We start from the raw sequence: 20234 nt of genomic DNA on the forward strand, positions 1-20234 counted from the left end.
GCAATTTTGCGAGGCTAGTGCAGTATTCACAAAGCACTTACCTCCAAACTTGCGCCGGCGGATCGTAACTCCCCCGGCGGAATTCAAATTCCGCGGCTAGGGGGAGTGTACAATTTAAATCAGGCGCGTCCCCGAGCCGATTTAACTGCGCATGCGCCGCCGGGGAAATTTCCCAGTGCGCATGCTCCAAATGACGTCGCTAGGACGTCATTGTTTTCGACGTGAACGTAAATTACGGCCATCCGTATTCGCGACCAACTTACGCAATCGATGTAAAAAATTCAAAACTCGGCGCGGGAACGACGGCCATACTTAACATGGGATACACCGCATATAGCAGGGGTAACTATCCGCTGGAAAAAGCCAAACGCAAACGACGTAAAAAAAAAACGACGGGCGGGCGTTCGTTTCTGAATCGGCGGATCTCCTCATTTGCATATTCATCGCGTATACAAATAGAAGCGCCACCTAGCGGCCGGCGGGAGAATGCAGCCTAAGATCCGACGGTGTAAGTCACTTACACCTGTCGGATCTAAAGGAGATCTATGCGTAACCTGATTCTTATGAATCAGTCGCATAGATCCGACCGTCGGATCTCAGAGATACGCCGTCGTATCTCTTTATGAATCTGGCCCACTGAGGCAAAGTGAGGCATGCACATGGACACAGTGAGGCAAAGTGAGGCACAGTGAGGCACGCAGATGGACACCCTAGGCTTATACTCAAGTCAAAAAGTTTTCACAGTTTTTTGTGGTAAAATTAGGTGCCTCCGCTTATATTCGGGTCGTCTTATACTCGAGTATATACGGTAATAGACGATTAAAAAGGTGATTATATAATTCCTTCCCCAAAGATGGCCAATTTCGTATAATTCTACATAATGTGTTTATCGTTTAGCCTCCAGATCCTTTATGACCCCGGGATTGTGTTTCTTGAGGACCTCATGGAAGAAATCCATTTCTTTCTTTCCCAAGCGACTCACGGAATCGTAGATCGTTCTCATCTTGTCCTGTGGGGTTGGTGCGCTGCATACTGTATCGTATTCTTCATGTGCTAAAATCTTTTCCTTGTACAGCTCATCTACGACTGATTTAATAGAAATGATTCTTTGTATCAGTGCTGCTCTGTGCTTCATCACAAAATGGTCGCCAGACTCATCTGCGTGTATAAAAAAAAATTTTTTTAATGGCGTGCAAATATCTCAGACATTTATAGAATTTTCATCTAATGGGATGTAAAATCTCTCAGTTTCGGTCATTTTTGTATTAATTGTTCTTGAAGGAGAAGATAGCCATATTTGCTTTTCATAGTACCTGTTTTGCCAAGTTACTGCATTGCTGGACCCTTATCTCATTACAAGGCTTACAGACAGGGTCTAATTAAAAAGAAGAACCCTTGCATAGGAAGCGTAAGTTAGGAGACATGAGTGAGTTGTAGGCAGATGCAGTCTGCTTTCTCCACTGTAGGTGGAGCTCAACCAAAGCAGGAGGGCCAAGAGAAACTTAGTTCCTCTGTGGTTTCCTGGGTCACAGGGGACTGTTATCTGACTGGATGCTGGCACCCCATGTGACTGTGGTGGCCATGTCGGGTCAGGCAGTGTCTATTTAAGGCCATGGCTCCCAGGTTTGGTATGCATTTTCAAGTGTGGCTAGAGAAGGAACAGGTTACCCATAATATTTTAGAGTGACGATGTTGTCCCTTTGTTCCTTTATTTTTTTTAATCAGATCCTTTTTTTTATTTTTATATGCAAACAACATTAAGATAATACAGACACATTATACAAACAGAATACAGCCAAATAAATGACAATGGTCACAAAATAGTGTCAAAAGTGTCCGAAATAATTTTGCAGTCCCGATAAAAATCGCAGATCGCCGCCATTACTAATAAAAACAATAATAATAAAAATGGCACAAATCTATCCCCTATTTTGTAGACACTATGGCCCGGATTCACGTAGCACTTACGCCAACGCATCTTGAGATACGCCGCGTAAGTGTAAATGTGCGCCGTGCCCACAGAACTAGATACGCCTGAAAATAGGCTTCCTACGACCGACGTAAGTTTCCTACGCCGTTGTATCGTGGGCACATATTTACACTGGCCGCGAGGGGCGCTCCCATTGATTTACGATTCGAATATGCAAATGAGTGAGATACGCCGATTCACAAACGTACTTGAGCCCGGCGCATAAATATACACGGTTTACGTCCGGCGTATAGTTATTCCCCATCTATGAGGCGCAACTCATGCAAAGGTATGGACCAGGGAACAGCCGTCGTATTTTACGTCGTTTACGGCCCATCATTTGCATGGGGCCACACTTCATTTAAATGGATCACGCCCACTTCCACCTATTTTTAATTAGGCGGGCTTACGCCTACAAATTTACGTTACGCCGGCGCAACGTTGGAAGCATTTGCTTTCTGAATTCCATGCTTGCCTCTCTGTGTTGCGTCGGCGTAGCGTAAAAGAGATACGCTGTGGCGGCATATATAGATGTATGTGAATCCGGGCATATAACTTTTGCGCAAACCAATCTATATATGCTTATTGCGATTTTTTTTACCAAAAATATGCAGAAGAATACGTATCGGCCTAAACTGAAGAAAATATTGTTTTTTTTTATATATTTTTGGGGGATAATTATTATAGCAAAAAGTAAAAAATATTGTTTTTTTTTTTCAAAATGTACGCTCTTTTTTTGTTTATAGTGCAAAAATAAAAACCGCAGAGGTGATCAAATACCACCAAAAGAAAGCTCTATTTGTGGGGAAAAAAGGACGTCAATTTTGTTTGGGTGCCACGTCGCACGACCGCGCAATTGTCAGTTAAAACGACGCAGTGCCGAATCGCAAAAAGTGCTCTGGTCAAGAAGGGGGTAAATTCTTTCGGGGCTGAAGTGGTTAAATACATCACGGGGGGGAATAAAGTACAGGAGAACAGTATTTTTAATAAGATCCAGAACATGGGGCCATGACCTCAAACTAAGAGGAGGAAAGTTCAAAACGAATATTAGAAAAGTATTTTACTGAAAGAAGTTGATTCTTTTATCAGAAAAAATGTAAAAACAAAAAACCCTTAAGACACACGTCGGGCCACTTTTTTTTTTTTTTTTTTTTTCTGCCACCACCTTCTATCTTTCTATAAATACATTTTCCCCCAATTGCTGTGACAATGGAAGTTGCAACATACCGGTCTGCTTTATAGGTTTCACCATCACTGACAGGTCTTCCAGGTCGGCTGAAAATATAACGCACATTATTATCAGGCAGTTTTTACAGCTTCCTATCAGTTATTACATGTTGACATGTAGAGGAACAAGGGGATCATGCCTAATAAAAAGAATAAGATGCATCTAAGCTAAGGATGAACAATCACTGTGTACACTAAGCTCTATTAGTTATATTTTTTGGGGGGTACAGCAGATCCGGTAATTAAAAACTCAGGAGTAAGGATGAGCTTGGGCGTGTTTGCAACCCCACGTGCCCACGCCTGCCAGGAAGCCGGCACTGTGTAGCGCTAATCACAGGCAGTGAGACATTTCCTGCTCTGTGCAGTCGCGGATCGGGAAAATTTCTCACTGCCTGCGATTAGCGCCGCGCACTGCCGGCTCCCTGGCGGGCATATGGTCGAATGTTCTTAGCCTATAGTGTTAGGATATTTTCTCTGATGAAGGTTAACTCCCATAGTTGAATATTCTCATGGCTATTTTTCTCCGAGGATGGAATGTTAGGAAATGTTACCTTAGCCTGACAAGAGGCAACAAAGAAATGTATTTATTTATTTTAGGTACGCTGTCAATTTACTCAGCGATTTACATATATATATATATATATATATATATATATATATATATATATATATATATATATATATATATATATATATACACAGTATATATTGTACACTCACATCATTTCCTGCTCGTAAGGAGCTTACAATCTAGGGTCCATAACCCGCATTTATACATACACATTGTATGGCCAATTTAGAAAGGAGCCAACCAATCTAACCCATTCCGGGTTTTATATTTGTCCTAGCGTTTTAACCACTTCCCGACCCCCGCATGTACATATACGTCCACAATATGGCACGTACAGGCACATGGGCGTACACGTACATCCTCGCCTATTAGCGGGTGGGGGGTCCGATCGGGACCCCCCCCGCTACATGCGGAGGTCGGGTCCGCTCGGGGAGCGATCCGGGACCACGGCGCGGCTATTTGTTTATAGCCGCTCCGTCGCGATCGCTCCCCGGAGCTGAAGAACGAGGAGAGCCGTGTGTAAACACGGCTTCCCCGTCCTTCACTATGGCGGCGCATCGATCGCGTCATTCCCTTTATAGGGAAGACACGATCGATGACGTCATTCCTACAGCCACACCCCCCTACAGTTGTAAACACATACTAGGTGCACCCTAACTCCTACAGCGCCACCTGTGGTTAACTCCCAAACTGCAACTGTCATTTTCACAATAAAGAATGCAATTTAAATGCATTTTTTGCTGTGAAAATGACAATGGTCCCAAAAATGTGTCAAAATTGTCCGAAGTGTCCGCCATAATGTCGCAGTCACGAAAAAAATTGCTGATCGCCGCCATTAGTAGTAAAAAAAATAAAAATAAATAAAAATGCAATAAAACTATCCCCTATTTTGTAAACACTATAAATTTTGCGCAAACCAATCGATAAACGCTTATTGCGATTTTTTTTACTAAAAATAGGTAGAAGAATACGTATCGGCCTAAACTGAGGAAAAAAAATGTTTTTATATATGTTTTTGGGGGATATTTATTACAGCAAAAAGTCAAAATTGTCGCTCTATTTTTGTTTATAGCGCAAAAACTAAAAACCGCAGATGTGATCAAATACCACCAAAAGAAAGCTCTATTTGTGGGGAAAAAAGGACGCCAATTTTGTTTGGGAGCCACGTCGCACGACCGCGCAATTGTCTGTTAAAGCGACGCAGTCCGGAACTGTAAAAACACCTTGGGTCTTTAGGCTGCATATTGGTCCGGGGCTTAAGTGGTTAACCAGTGGCGGTGCGTCCATAGTGGGCACAGGAGCACCGCCTCTCTCCTGCACCCGTCACTCACCAATAGATAGATTCATGTATTGCATGAATCTATCTATTGTTGCTGCTGCCGCCCCCCTATTCAGGTGTTCGGCCCCCTGTTGAGCGCGGGCCATCTGAATTGCAGCAGTGGGGGTGTTTTGGAAGTGCCCGATTAGAGCCATAGGCTTCCTGATTTCCAAATTGTTAAACAGCGGGCGCACTGCTGTGCGTTCCCTGCTTAAACAGTGATGTGTTAGGGAATCGCTTCCCCAACACTGACCCGCCTCTCAGCCAATCAGGTCTGGTTACCGGTCATCTGATTGGCTGAAGGGACAGGCGCTGTGATTGGACGCCCAGGTATCCAATCATAGCAGAGATGACATCGAGGACTCGGAGGGAGCGTGGAGGAGGATGGCGCGGACCCGAGAAAGGTAAGTGGCAGGGGGGGGGGCAAACTGGCTGCATTTGATGGGAGAAACTGGCTGCATTTGATGGGACAAACTGGCTGCATTTGATGGGGGCAAACTGGCTGCATTTGATGGGGGCAAACTGGCTGCATTTGATGGGGGCAAACTGGCTGCATTTGATGGGGGCAAACTGGCTGCATTTGATGGGGGCAAACTGGCTCCATTTGATGGGGAAACTGGCTCCATTTGATGGGGGCAAACTGGCTGCATTTGATGGGGGCAAACTGGCTGCATTTGATGGGGGCAAACTGGCTGCATTTGATGGGGGCAAACTGGCTGCATTTGATGGGGGCAAACTGGCTCAATTTGATGGGGAAACTGGCTGCATTTGATGGGGGCAAACTGGCTGCATTTGATGGGGGCAAACTGGCTGCATTTGATGGGGGCAAACTGGCTGCGTTTGATGGGGGCAAACTGGCTGCGTTTGATGGGGGCAAACTGGCTGCATTTGATGGGGGCAAACTGGCTGCATTTGATGGGGGCAAACTGACTGCATTTGATGGGGGAAAACTGGCTGCGTTTGATGGGGGCAAACTGGCTGCGTTTGATGGGGGCAAACTGGCTGCGTTTGATGGGGGCAAACTGGCTGCGTTTGATGGGGGCAAACTGGCTGCGTTTGATGGGGGCAAACTGGCTGCGTTTGATGGGGGCAAACTGGCTGCATTTGATGGGGGCAAACTGACTGCATTTGATGGGGCAAACTGACTGCATTTGATGGGGGAAAACTGGCTGCATTTGATGGGGGCAAACTGGCTGCGTTTGATGGGGGCAAACTGGCTGCGTTTGATGGGGGCAAACTGGCTGCGTTTGATGGGGGCAAACTGGCTGCGTTTGATGGGGGCAAACTGGCTGCGTTTGATGGGGGCAAACTGGCTGCGTTTGATGGGGGCAAACTGGCTGCATTTGATGGGGGCAAACTGACTGCATTTGATGGGGGCAAACTGACTGCATTTGATGGGGGAAAACTGGCTGCATTTGATGGGGGCAAACTGGCTGCGTTTGATGGGGGCAAACTGGTTGCGTTTGATGGGGGCAAACTGGCTGCATTTGATGGGGGCAAACTGGCTGCATTTGATGGGGGCAAACTGGCTGCATTTGATGGGGGCAAACTGGCTGCATTTGATGGGGGCAAACTGGCTCCATTTGATGGGGAAACTGGCTGCATTTGATGGGGGCAAACTGGCTCCATTTGATGGGGAAACTGGCTGCATTTGATGGGGGCAAACTGGCTCCATTTGATGGGGAAACTGGTGGCATTTGAGGGGGCAAACTGGCAGCAATTGATGAGCACAGTAGCTGCATTTGATGGGCACAGTGAGGCTGCAATTGGTGTTTTTTTTTTCAGTTTGTTTGCGCCCGCCACCACTGGTTTTAACATCTAAATAGACAATATATATATATTTTTTTTTTAATGGAAATAAACGAAATTACGCAATATTGGTCTCTCTCTGCCATTCATTTATACCGTATGACCGTACACTGAGGACAACCCACGCCACAGTCGGAGATATAGCCAGAGGGACAACAGAGCCCAACCATCCACACAAGTGTTTGTGACTTCTGTCATGGGATTCCCTAGTATCTGGTGAGAGAGAGGGCACACAGAGAGAGAGCACGGACTGCACAGTTTAATCTGTTTTTCATCACTTGGTACTTTATTTTGCACAAAGAAAATTTGAATCTGCACTTTGAAAATTGTGAATCCTCTAAAACTTTTATGAATTCATGAACTCAATATATGGACTTTATTCATGGTATTATTTATGGTTATGTATTGATTAATGATTATTTGTTGCACAATGGCAACTGTGTGTTAGTTTAATCAGCATCGGGTAGCACTCTTATATTGATTTTCACATTTAACCACTTGAGCCCCGCGCTATTGACAAAAGACGTCCACAGCGCGGTTCTCAGGTGCCAAGTGGAAGTCTTTGGACGTCATTTGAAATGCATTACCCGCGCGCGCCACTGGGGGGCGCGCGGCGGGTAACCACTGTGCCGCCGCATCGCTGGGGACCCGATGCGTGTACCTGGCGGCCGCGATGTCCGCTGGGTACACGCGATCGTCGGGAACACAGCCGGTAACAGCAGGGACGTGGAGCTCTGTGTGTAAACACAGAGCTCCACGTGCTGTTAGAGGAGAGGAGACCGATCTGTGTCTCTTGTACATAGAGACACAGCATCGGTCACCTCCCCCAGTCACCCCCCTCCCCCCACACAGTTAGAACACACCCAGGATACACAGTTAACCCCTTCCTCACCCCCTAGTGTTAACCCCTTCCCTGCCAGTCACATTTATACAGTAATTAGTGCATTTTTATAGCACTGGTCGCTGTATAAATGTGAATGGTCCCAAATTTGTGTCGAAAGTGTCCGATACGTCCGTCGCAATATTGCAGTCCCAATAAAAATCGCAGATCGCCGCCATTACTAGTAAAAAAAAAAATAATGAAAAAAATCATAATTCTGTTCCCCATTTTGTAGGCGCTATAACTTTTGCGCAAACCAGTCGCTTATTGCGATTTTTTTTTACAAAAATACGTCGAAAAATACTTATCGGCCTTAACTGAGAAAAAAAATGTTTTTTTTAAAAAAAAAAATGGGAGATTTATTATAGCAACAAGTAAAAAAAATATATATTTTTTTAAAATTGTCGCTCTTTTTTTGTTTATAGCGCAAAAAATAAAAACCACAAAGGTGATCAAATACCACCAAAATAAAGCTCTATTTGTGGGGAAAAAAGGACGTCGATTTTGTTTGGGAGCCACGTCGCACGACTGCGCAAATGTCAGTTAAAGCGGCGCAGTGCCGGAAGCTGAAATTTCGCCTGGGAACGAAGGGGGTTTATGTGCCCAGTAAGCAAGTGGTTAAAGGCACATAAACCTTTGAGAGCTGCAACCATTCATTTTAATTACATTTTATTTATTTAAATGTATTCAATTAAGTTTGTTTTGCACATTTACTTATCCATCAGCGCAGGAGTATATATTGTTGTACCTACACATTTATATACCCATCAATTTATAGCCATGGAGTGACTCTGCTAGGTCCAAGTCTGCCTGCAGGACTTTACCATAGAAGGGATAAGCAGTACTTAAAGAATATGAATAGTGAGTCTTATTCAAATTGCTGTGAGAAAGAAAAAGTTAGTCCCAAGCTAATATTTTCTGCGAACTTCATTGGGGCCCTTATGGTGGTCCACAGATGGTGATGTTTGGTTGCTTAAATCTGCTTTGAGAGATCATTTTAATATCCCAGCACAAGGGGATGAAAAATTCTAGTCAGTTACTATAATAATACCTCTTGTCAGTGCCCCCGTCCATACAGACTTCTCGGCTGTAGCCAACTTTAGAGAAATTGATTTCGCACTTCCTCCCACATTGATTTCCGCAAACGGCAGATCGTTGATAGGATTGTTCATTTTAAACTTCAAAGACTAAAAATATATAAAATGTTTAGCTTGTTATGGGGTCATAATTATGAATTCGTATTCTTATTACTTATTAGTATTAATATTATTATTAGAGTTTGGCGAACGGTTTGGCCCGAGCATGAGTTTGGGCCAAACATTTGCTTTTCCCCCTTTCGATGAACACCTGAATTGTCAGAGTTTTCGACAATTTGTTCGGCCCGCTGAAGGACCACAGTGCAGAGTGCGACCGTACAGTGCATTGGAAGCCCTGATTGGCTGAAAAAAATTAAAACTTTGCCCAATCAGGGCACAGAGCACTGTCAGAGCCATGATTGGAGAAAGTAATGATGACTATGCTCAATCATGGCTCATTGTATGGGTACATCACCTAGTCTGGCAGACGGCAAACAGTTAAAGGTCCTGTCAAACAGTGTATGTGTTTATTTACTTGTAATACTACCCCCAAGGAAGCACTGTAATTCAACTGATTCCTTCCCCAATTTTAGTGCAGAGGTGGCCACCTCCTCAGGGTTTTGCTGGGTCCCAATAAAAAAATCTGACTGCCCTTCTGCATTTACTCCAACTGTGATTCCAGAACCTCCTAGAATGCAGGGGAAATAATCAGACTAGCAGCCTGTGAAACACTGAGCAGGCTAAAGCAATCAACAACTGCTCCACTGGATACAGAGGAGCCAGACTAAATTTACCCAGCATCCTATTCCCTAACAAGGAGGGTGCTATATACTATTGACTTTTTTGTGAATGGGTAGGGGCACTCCTTCACATAGGGGCAGGGCCGGATTCCAGACAAGGCCAACAAGGCCAGGCCTCGGGGCGGCAGTGGGTGCAGGGGCGGCACTGCGGCTGAGAGGAGAGGACACTTTTACTTTCATATCGGGAGTTCCCCCCTGTCATGAGGATGGTGAGAAGAGGAAAAAACAGAGGAAAGAGGAGGTGAGATAGTTCTTGGCAGCAGCAACCCCCCTCCTGGTTCTCAATGTCATTTTGTCATTTTCGGCAGCAGCACCCCCCAATGCTCAATGTCATTTTTGGCAGCAACACCCCCGTCTTCTCAGTGTCCTGCCGACAAAGTTCCCCGGCGGATAATGTCCCCCCTGTACTGCGCAGCCGGGGGGTGGCATTGAAGAACCTGGCCTTGGTGCGGCAAAGGGAGTAAATCCGGGCCTGCATAAGGGGGGGGGGGGGTACCCACAGACCCTCTTCGTTTTAAAGGGGGTTCCAGATTCCAATTAGTACACTAAATATACTGCATAGAATTACCTCAGGTATAACACTGGTGTTTGGTCCTTCAACATTCACGTTGTAGGTTTCCCCAGCAATTAATATGGTGCTGGTAGGTTTATCAATCTTATTAAATCCACTTTTTTCCTTTTTTTCATCGAGTTTCTGTAGTTAATGGAAACAAAAAAAAATATTTTAAATTAATAAAAATATCACTCAAATAATTTACAATATAAACAGCAGTTATGTATACGTGATGGCGTTGCGCTGTGTGTGGTATACAAATGTGTATCAACTCACGCCTCCTCCTCCTCGTCCGTGATAGGCTGACTCACGGCTGGGAAACCGAGTCAGAGGAAGAGGAGGAGGCGGCGCTTGGTTACACTGAATGTATCACAGCGCCGGGACATAATAAGACTAAAGGTGGGCACAGCGCCGGGAGATAATAAGACTGTAGATGGGCACAGCGCTGGGACATAATAAGACTAAAGATGGGCACAACACCGAGAGATAATAAGACTGAAGATAGGCACAGCGCCAGGAGATAACGCTGATCAAGGTACCGTACTTGAGGCACAGTGAGACATGGGCACACTGAGGCATGGACAAAGTGAGGCACAGTGAGGCATGGGCACAGTGAGGCATGGGCACAGTGACAATTGCTATTTTTAACGCATACTGTTAGACAGGTTAATTGGTTGTTCTGCGAGCTGCTCGGTAAGTAGGCTTGGTTTTTCCCTGGGCATTCCCCAGGTTTTGTTGTTATGGGCACAGTGAGCCATGGGCACAGTGAGGCATGCAGATGGACACCCACTAGGCTTATACTCAAGTCAATATGTTTTCCCATTTTTTTGTGGTAAAATTAGGTGCCTCGGCTTATACTCGGGTCGGCTTATACTTGAGTATATACGATAGTTAAATTTACTAAGCTATGACAATGGTTACCGTATTTACCTTGCTATAACGCACCCCAGCGTATAGCATGCACCCCCAACCTAGAAGGAAAATTCCTGAAAAAAAAATACTTACAGTTTGGATGCCCCTCGTCGGTGTCTTGCCAGCCGTCCATAGCGTCCATCGGCGGCCTTGTCTGGTCCAGCGTCCTTCTGCGGCCATCGTGGTGTCCTCCCCGCTCGATCCCCGCTTCCCGTGCTGTGTTTGAACCACTCCGCCGACATATATACCGAGCGCAGTACACTCGGGTATAGTCGGGCAGGCTCGGCTCCTCTCGCGTAAAGGACGTACAGGATGCACAGGACGTGACCGCGAGCGGAGCCGAGCCTGCCCCACTATACCTGAGTGTACTGAGCTCGGTATATGTCGGCGCAGTGGTTCAAACACAGCGCGGGAAGTGGGTATCGGCGTATATCGCGCACCCACGATTTTGCCCTGATTTTCAGGGCAAAAAAGTGTGCGGTATACGCCGATCAATATGGTACTTGCTATAAGTACAATTCTTTTCAGCAAGGAGAACCAAAGAGGGCTAAAAAAAAAAAAAACAGCTAAAACAAGGCTGAAAAAAATCTGACTTATTTGAGTTCTATTAGTGAAGCATTTATATATATATACATATATACAGTGGGAAGAAAACGTGTGTGAACCCCTTGGAACTAACTAGTTTTCTTCAGTTAGTTGCCATAAAATGTGATCTGGTCCTCATCTAAGTCACAACAATAGACAAACACAATGTGCTTAAACTGATAACACACAAACAATTCTTATTTCTCGGGTCTTTATTGAACACACCCATTAAACATTCACAGGGCTGGAGGAAAAATAAGAGAACCCATAGATAACAAAAGCTCATTGGAGTCAGTAGTTTGCAAACCTGACAGTGTTCTGCCAACACACAATTTTTTAACAGAGTATGTAGTGCAGTCCATATCGTATATATACTGCAGTTCAGAGTATATAGTGCCCTCAGTGTACTATATATAATACAGATAATATAGCGCAGTGTACAATATATAACATAGTGTATTGAAGTGGTTAAGGGGAGCCCTATGACAGAATTAAGAAAAAAATGGCATGGGCTCCCCCGGTCTATACCAGGCCCTTTGGGTCTGGTATGGATTTTGGGGGGGGGACCCCCACGCCATTTTTTAAAATGATTTTTTATGTATATTGCCGGGACAGAGGACAATATACCTTTAACCATGGTTTAATGACATTCAGTGCTTCCGTCTTCTCTCCCACCCTCAATACCATCACTGCATGTCCTGCATTGTGCAAAATGATGTCAACAAAATGGGCAAGGTCATGTAAAGTAAAAATACACATGGACATATTACCTGTAGGTCAGGATTTTTGCAAGGCACCAGATACAAATGAGTCCGATATTCTTTGATTTCTTCATTGTGTGGACTCATTATACGGAAGTATAGAACAACCTTCCCTTCAATTTGAATGGATCTCTTCCTCAGTGTCAAAAAGAACGTTGAACGAATCATAGCTCCGACACGTGAGAAAGTGGGATTCTTCAACACAATGTAAGATGAATTGATGCTTGTTGGGGTTTTAAAATGTACCTTTTCATCTTTAAAGTGCCCATATTTAATGCTGGTTTTGTCCCTACCGAGACCTGTAAATTTAAAAAGAGCAGTTTATAAGTATATGAGTCAATTACACTGTGGAGTGGATATTGAGGAAGCCTGCTCCTGCTTCCTGGTGTTTCCTGGTCAACTTCCTGGTTCCTAGCACCTTACATTACATAGGAGGGGCTTGCTCAACATTAACCACCTGGAAGGTTGCCATCGTTTGAGACCTATTGATATGCTTTTAAGAGCCCATTCACACAGGGGTGGCACGACATTGGGGGCAACTCGGCAAGGCGACCTGAAGAAGGCTTCAGAGGTGACTTGCAAAATGACTTCTGTATAGAAGTCTATGCGAGTCTCCCCCAAAGTCACACAAGAACCTTTTTCTAAGTCGGAGCGATTTGCGTCGCTCCTATTAGAACGGTTCTATTGAACAGAGCGGGACGCGACTTGTCAGGCGGCTGTCGCCCCTGTGTGAATGGGCTCTTAATGTCTTTTAAAACATGTGTGCATATTTATTGTTTTTCATTTTACCAATATGTTTTAATAAATGCTACGCTTAGGAAGTGACGTTTTTCTCTTCTTTTTTTTGTTTATACATGGTTTGCTGGTGGGAGCCTCTCCAGATCCTGCTTGGAAGAGAAACTGCTGACGCTGCCATAATGTGAACCTTATGCCACAGTGACTTTTATGGACTTTTCTAAAGCCCCGTACACACGGTCAGAATTTCCAACGGGAAAACGTCCGTCGGAAAGTCAGACGGAAAAATTGAGAACCTGCTCTCAATCTATTTGTCGGAATTCCCGACTGAAAAAGTCAGATGGAGCATACACACGGTCAGAATTTCCGACCTAAAGCTCCCATTGGACTTTTTCTGTCGGGAATTCCAAACTTGTGTACGGGGCTTTAAGGGGTAAAAAGACTCCCTTCATTCAACACTCTCTGCCCATTTCTTTTTTTGTTTTGTTGGTTGCACCAGTGCCCCCTTTTTTGTGCTTGGGTACGTTTAGGGTGTTAATGCCCTTTACAAATCACTTGTTAGTTATTGCATTATCACTGCCTGAGCTGCTTCTCCTCCTGGAGTTCCTGAAAAACTGGGGGCCCCAGTTTACACGAGATGGAGCGTCTGGATTCCTCCCTCTTCATTGATTCAAGGATCTCCTGATCCTGCATCTGGCTATCATAATTTGTGATCCCCTGGCCAGGGGTCTGCTCCTTTTTGCTGGTGCTATGTTTGTGTCAGTGTTCTTTGTGTATCCGTGACCTGCTATCTGTGCATGACATACTTCTGACCCCTGCACTTTGTATGTAGGCTCAAGTTTTAAGCGTCTTCCTTTGTTAACACCCACAATTCACCATGGCTCCAAGTGTTTATGCCCTTAGAAAATGGCCCTATCATGTAAGCTGTAAAAGGCCTTGTGGTCCCTAATGGCATACACATATAATTTTTACTGAGGCACACCTAGTTAGTACACCTCCAGTAAATGACTCACCTTCTAAATACAAATAATGTGGCAGGTGCACAGTGGACACCACATCAGGCTCGACGGTGATGTTGAAAAGAGGACCAACGAGTTTATAGCCGCTGTCTTTGATTTGTTTCATGTAGTCTTTGCCATATTCCAGCTCATATTCAATTGTGACCGGAGATTTCACCTGGAATTTAATCCCCGTCTTCGAACAGCAGCAAAGCTGGCCAGGTTTGACTTCAAGACTAAATAATAATAAAAAAATATATAGATCCCTCTCAGCCAAAATAGTTTAAAGTGTATGCATGTTGACTAGTCTTGTGATTATGTGAGTGTTGACTAACAAGACTAGCAGAATTCAAGTCAAGCTAAATAAGCCTGCAGTACCTCATTTGGTCTGAGGGACGGGGCGCAGAAGCCGAGCAGAGCCGAAAATAGGCCTGCAGTACCTCATTTAGCCTGAGGTACGGGGCGCAGGAGCCGTGAAAAGCCGAACATTGTCTTGCAGTACCCAATGTGGCCTGAGGTACGGGGGAGCAGGAAATGAGCTGAAGTGTCCTCGGGCCTTTTCGGACGTTTTCGGCACTCTCTGGCGCCCCCCACCTCTGGCCATATTCGGTATTGCATCCCATTGAAGTCAATGCGGAACTAATTATTTTAGTTTCCTTTGACTTCAATGGGAAAACTCGCTTTGATATGCAAGTATTTTGGATTACAAGCATTCTCCTGGAACAGACTATGCTCGTAATCCGAGGTTCAACTGTAGAGAGTTTGATTGCCTGTTAACTTCAGGTCAGCCCATGATGGCTGCTTTCTGTTCCCACACCAAAAGAAAGATTGGATGAGTCACAGCAGGCCCATGTGAGATGCAAACAGGGAGAACAAAAGGCCACCCTTTGAAGTTGTAGCTAATTACCGTAAGACTAGCCCATCGACTCAATACGTTAAATATATTTTCTTCTACCTGAAATATATCTAATTGCAATTTTATTTACAGCTGTTAATGGAGATTTCACATACACCCATAAGGCAACAGCAAATATATTTTCTTTATTGTGTTTAGCACTAATAAGTAAATAAATAAATATATATATTTTTTTTTTATCGACAGATCTCCAATGCTAGTAGGATGTATGCTTCTTGTCTTACCTGTAGGTCTTGCCACGAACACTTGGAGAAATTATGTTGCCTTCCTACATCAAAATAAAACTGAACATGAAATATTGCATATTTAATCAACTTTACCAAAGTCAATTTTTAGATTATATTATCTGTAGAGATGAGCTTTGGGTTCAGACTGAAGTTAAATGCAGTATGAATTTCTCATGTTTAGTGAACAGCTGAACCACACCTCCCAACTTTTTGAGATGGAAATGAGGAACACCTAACAGCAAAAGTATGCAGGCATAGGACACACCCCTTATCACGCCCCCTTAACCTCCCTGGCGGTATGATTCTTTCCGATTTTTGGTGCTGAAAGCGGTACAATTATTTTGCATGGAAATTTGGCGTTTTATATTGTAGGCCTGTAATTCTTATGAATAACTCACTTAAATCTGTCCAAACAAGAGTCTAGTAGACATCCCGGGTATGATAAAGTTTGAAACACAAAATCATAAATTATAATATAATAAATAACTATAAACAATTATAACAAATAATAATGTAATTATAATAAAACCTATTCAATAATGTAATCAAATCAAAAACACTGAAATGTTCTCAGTTGCAGAATTGTCGCTGTCATTACTTTTATTGTTTGATGACGAATTGCCCCACAAATCGCTACCACTCAATTTTTATTTTTACATTACTACATTTTTCCTAGGGCAGTACTTAGCCCATATGTTATTTGTTTAACAATCCATTGTTTATTAGCCTTAATAATGGGCAGAACTGATTTTAAAGATGTTAAGATGATTTTAAAGATGTTACATTTCTGAAGGCCGGGGCCCCAAGCAGTGGCAGCCCATCCTTTAAGGGCGCACGGGGGGAAGCCACGTCCTCTCTCCACTCCACCCCCCTATATGCAATAGTGTTGCTCACGAATATTCGCATTGCGAATATTCGACTCGAATATAGCATATTCGAGAAATCGCGCTATATTTCGAATTTCGCGGTGAATATTCGCAATTCCGAATATTCGCATTTTTTCAATTTGATTTTTAAAACAGATCACATCCTATCGACGTCTAAAAGCATTGCTGGTATGATTAGAGACCCTGGGCCGAGTAGCTAAGCTGAGGCGATCCTTTTATGTTGCCAAATTGAAAAAAAAAAAATTGCGATTTTTCGCTATTGCGAATGCGAAAATGATTGCGAATTTTCGATAACTGTGGTAGGAGAACTCTGATTGTCTCTGATGCAAAAGGGGGGGGCTTTGTGTATGTGTATGTTATGAATATTTGTATGTTTGATATTATTATTTTTTGTAAGAAGGAAAAAATTGCGCATACCTTAAAAAAGGGGAGAATACAGCAGCAACTCAAAAATGTTATACAACATAAATTAATACAAGACAGAAAATGGAGTCGCTCTACAAGAATAAAAAATATGTCTAGTGACAAGACATGTGGGCAAATTATAAAATAAGCAAGCGCAAATAACTTGTGAAATACACAGTGAAACAAATATATAAAGAAATATAGTCCCAATAATAGAAAAATAATCTTTCATAAAAATGTCTTTGATATGTGAAGTGAAAAAAAGTCCAAAGCATGCAGCATGAACGTGTTCAATCTTCAAGGTGTTTGATTGACAAACGGCTGTGACAGATGGATAGAGTAAAGAATCACCACCAATGCAAAACACTTTTTATTTTGTATTGTAAAATATCACGAATATTCTGAGCCAATCAGAGTGCTCCTTCCGCATTTGCCGAATATTCGCAATTATTTTGTATTGTAAAATATCAAGAATATTCTGAGCCAATCAGAGTGCTCCTTCCGCATTTGCCGAATATTCGCAATTATTTTGTATTGTAAAATATCAAGAATATTCTGAGCCAATCAGAGTGCTCCTTCCGCATTTGCCGAATATTCGCAATTATTTTGTATTGTAAAATATCAAGAATATTCTGAGCCAATCAGAGTGCTCCTTCCGCATTTGCCGAATATTCGCAATTATTTTGTATTGTAAAATATCAAGAATATTCTGAGCCAATCAGAGTGCTCCTTCCGCATTTGCCGAATATTCGCAATTATTTTGTATTGTAAAATATCAAGAATATTCTGAGCCAATCAGAGTGCTCCTTCTGCATTTGCCGAATATTCGCAATTATTTTGTATTGTAAAATATCAAGAATATTCTGAGCCAATCAGAGTGCTCCTTCCTCATTTGCCGAATATTCGCAATTATTTTGTATTGTAAAATATCACGAATATTCTGAGCCAATCAGAGTGCTCCTACAGCATTTGTCGAAATTGCGCAATAAATATCGCATTCGCATGTTGCGATATTTCGATAAAATATCACGAATATTCTGAGCCAATCAGAGCGCTCCTCCAGCATTTCTCGAAATTGCGCAATAAATATCGCATTCGCATGTTGCGATATTTCGATAAAATATCACGAATATTCTGAGCCAATCAGAGTGCTCCTACCGCAGTTATCAAAAAATCGCAATTATTTTCGCATTCGCAATAGCGAAAAATCGCAATCATTTACTTTCGATAAAATATCACGAATATTCGAATTTAGCGAATATATCTCGAATATTCGAATATATATTCGAGATATATCGCGAAATCGAATATGGCATATTCTGCTCAACACTAATATGCAATGGATAGATCCATGCATAGCATGAATCTATCCATGGCTGCTGCGGCCACCCTCTATTTATGCGTCCGACCCATCTCAGGGCACCGGGTGCATAAATTACAGCAGTTGTTTTTTTTTTTTTTGTGAAGTACCTGATTAGAGCCAGAAGCTCTAATACAATTCAAAATCCCGTGGGCTTGGGTCGCAGAGGATGCACTCTGATCCCACCCAGGTGTGTTACAACAGCGAATTAATATTTGCTGTTGAAACACTGATCCTCAATCCAGCCATTCAGAAGCGGGTGTGAGACCTGTTTTCCAATTGGCCTAAAAGAGAAGACTCCCGATTGGCCGCTGAGGAGGAGGGAGAAAACAGAGGGGCGCCGCCATGATGACCCGGAGAACGGGAGGCAGCAGGAGAATGGGAGGCCGCTGAGCAGGGTAAGCAGCCGCCGAGCAGGGTAAGCAGCAGCCGAGCAGGGTAAGCAGACGCCGAGCAGGGGAAGTTGCCGTCGAGCAGAGGAAGCCACCATGAGCAGGGGAAGCCCCCACCAAGCAGAGTAAGCAGCCGTCGAGCAGGGGAAGCAGCCGCCGAGCAGGGGAAGCCGCCATTGAGCAGAGGAAGCCGCCATGAGCAGGGGAAGCCCCCACCAAGCAGGGGAAGCAGCCGCCGAGCAGAGGAAGCAGCCGCCGAGCAGAGGAAGCAGCCGAGGAGCAGAGGAAGCAGCCGAGGAGCAGGGGAAGCCGCTGCCCAGCAGGGGAAGCCGCCATCGAGCAGGGGAAGCCGCCATCGAGCAGGGGAAGCAGCCGCCGATCAGGGGAACCAGCCGCCGATCAGGGGAAGCCACCGCCGATCAGGGGAAGCCGCCATGAGCAGGGGAAGCCCCTACCAAGCAGGGGAAGCAGCCGCCGATCAGGCGAAGCCGAAGACGAGCAGGCGAAGCCGCCGATGAGCAGGGGAAGCCGCCGGTGATGGGGTAAGTGCTACCGACCAACCGGGGGAAATTCCGCCGGTCGCCACTGGCCCCAAGGTATAAATGGTTGCAAAGCCCAAAGGGCCACATGCACCAAGGCAAAACAGCCTTAGCTTTTTAAGTTAATTTGCATGACACAATTTTACTTAAATCCAACATCTGCTAGTTAGTGATAATTAGACGTGTGTTACCTCTGTGAGGGTGCTGATCTCTGGTGTAGTCCCATCCAAATCAACACGTGCCATCTTTTCTGAAAGTATATCGATGCTTGGTTCAAGAAACAAATGTTTCATATCTATGGTTAAAGAGAATTACATGAGGAATAAACCAGATAATGGACAATATGTTTTTATATAATATTTGCTTTTACAGTATATGAAGCAATGGAAATTTAGGTGAGCCTGTCGCTAGAATAATAAAGAATATGTGAATCCCTATCCTGGAATAAAAAATCCATTCAGTTTAAAATAAAAATGAAAGGCAAAACATTTGTGTACATGTTTAAAAACATTATAAATACAATTTTTTCTCCTTTTTTTTATATAAGTAATAACATAATCTCTGTTCTCAGCTGCACAAAGAGCTTGGAGACTATTGGGGGTAAGTAAGCAGGACGCAGAAAAAGAGCAGTGAATGGCTGGGCAGAAGGGGCATGTCAGCACAAGTCTGACCTCTGGAGGACAGGCAGGCTGAGCTCCCAGCGCAGCTGGAAAACTGACCATTCTGTGATGCATGAGCTCCCATGCCTACCTAGCATGGTCTTTTTGAAATAGGAAATGAGAGGGACTGGCAGGAACACAAGGCATTTCACACAAAGGAAGCAATACAAAGAGAAATGGATATGTTTTAACAAAAGTACATGGTACAGCAGGCACATATTAGGAATATGAAATGTTGGGGTAACATAAACTTTAAGAAAAGGTGCCCCCAAAAAGAAGTGAAATCATGCATATCTTTCACGTGCTGCCAATCTGCACAGTATTGCTGCTTCAAGAAATCTCAGGATCTGAATCATGTGAGTGTGTCCGATGCCTGGTACCCCATGGCTTTCAGTGGCTCAATCTGCTGGCCACTATTTATCATTGTGTTCTGTAGTGCGGCAGCAACTGGCAAGAGGAACCCCAAAGCACAGTGGGGTACCAAGAACCTGAAAGTCTCGAATTCTGAGAGGTCTTAATAAGGGGTGAGAGATCTCCCGAAGAAGTCTGATGGTTACTGCCCTGTCCAATCCCTGACCTCATAAGGCTTCCGAGCAGGGTTGCCAACCCCTCATGACTTTTTTTTGCTGAAAAAACATGGAAAATTTACTAACAG

The 20234-nt window shown here is 43.9% G+C and overlaps 1 protein-coding gene across 2 annotated transcripts in view; it reads right to left on the reverse strand.

The window, feature by feature from the left end:
- Positions 1-744: 744 nt before the first annotated feature.
- The window catches only part of LOC120913168 (NACHT, LRR and PYD domains-containing protein 1b allele 3-like), a 32083-nt gene continuing 12593 nt past the window's right edge, over positions 745-20234 (reverse strand). For both annotated transcript variants that reach the window (XM_040322909.1, XM_040322908.1), the window contains exons 3-10: positions 19112-19215; positions 15335-15378; positions 14210-14430; positions 12471-12760; positions 10219-10344; positions 8826-8961; positions 3197-3244; positions 745-1158 (exon numbers count right to left, since the gene is read on the reverse strand). In XM_040322909.1, coding sequence (XP_040178843.1) covers positions 887-1158; positions 3197-3244; positions 8826-8961; positions 10219-10344; positions 12471-12760; positions 14210-14430; positions 15335-15378; positions 19112-19213 — 1239 coding nt within the window. In that variant the 5' untranslated portion in view covers positions 19214-19215 and the 3' untranslated portion in view covers positions 745-886. The remainder of the gene's footprint in view (positions 1159-3196; positions 3245-8825; positions 8962-10218; positions 10345-12470; positions 12761-14209; positions 14431-15334; positions 15379-19111; positions 19216-20234) is intronic.

This window comes from Rana temporaria, chromosome 9, assembly GCF_905171775.1.
Source record: "Rana temporaria chromosome 9, aRanTem1.1, whole genome shotgun sequence".
Classification (NCBI taxonomy): domain Eukaryota; kingdom Metazoa; phylum Chordata; class Amphibia; order Anura; family Ranidae; genus Rana; species Rana temporaria.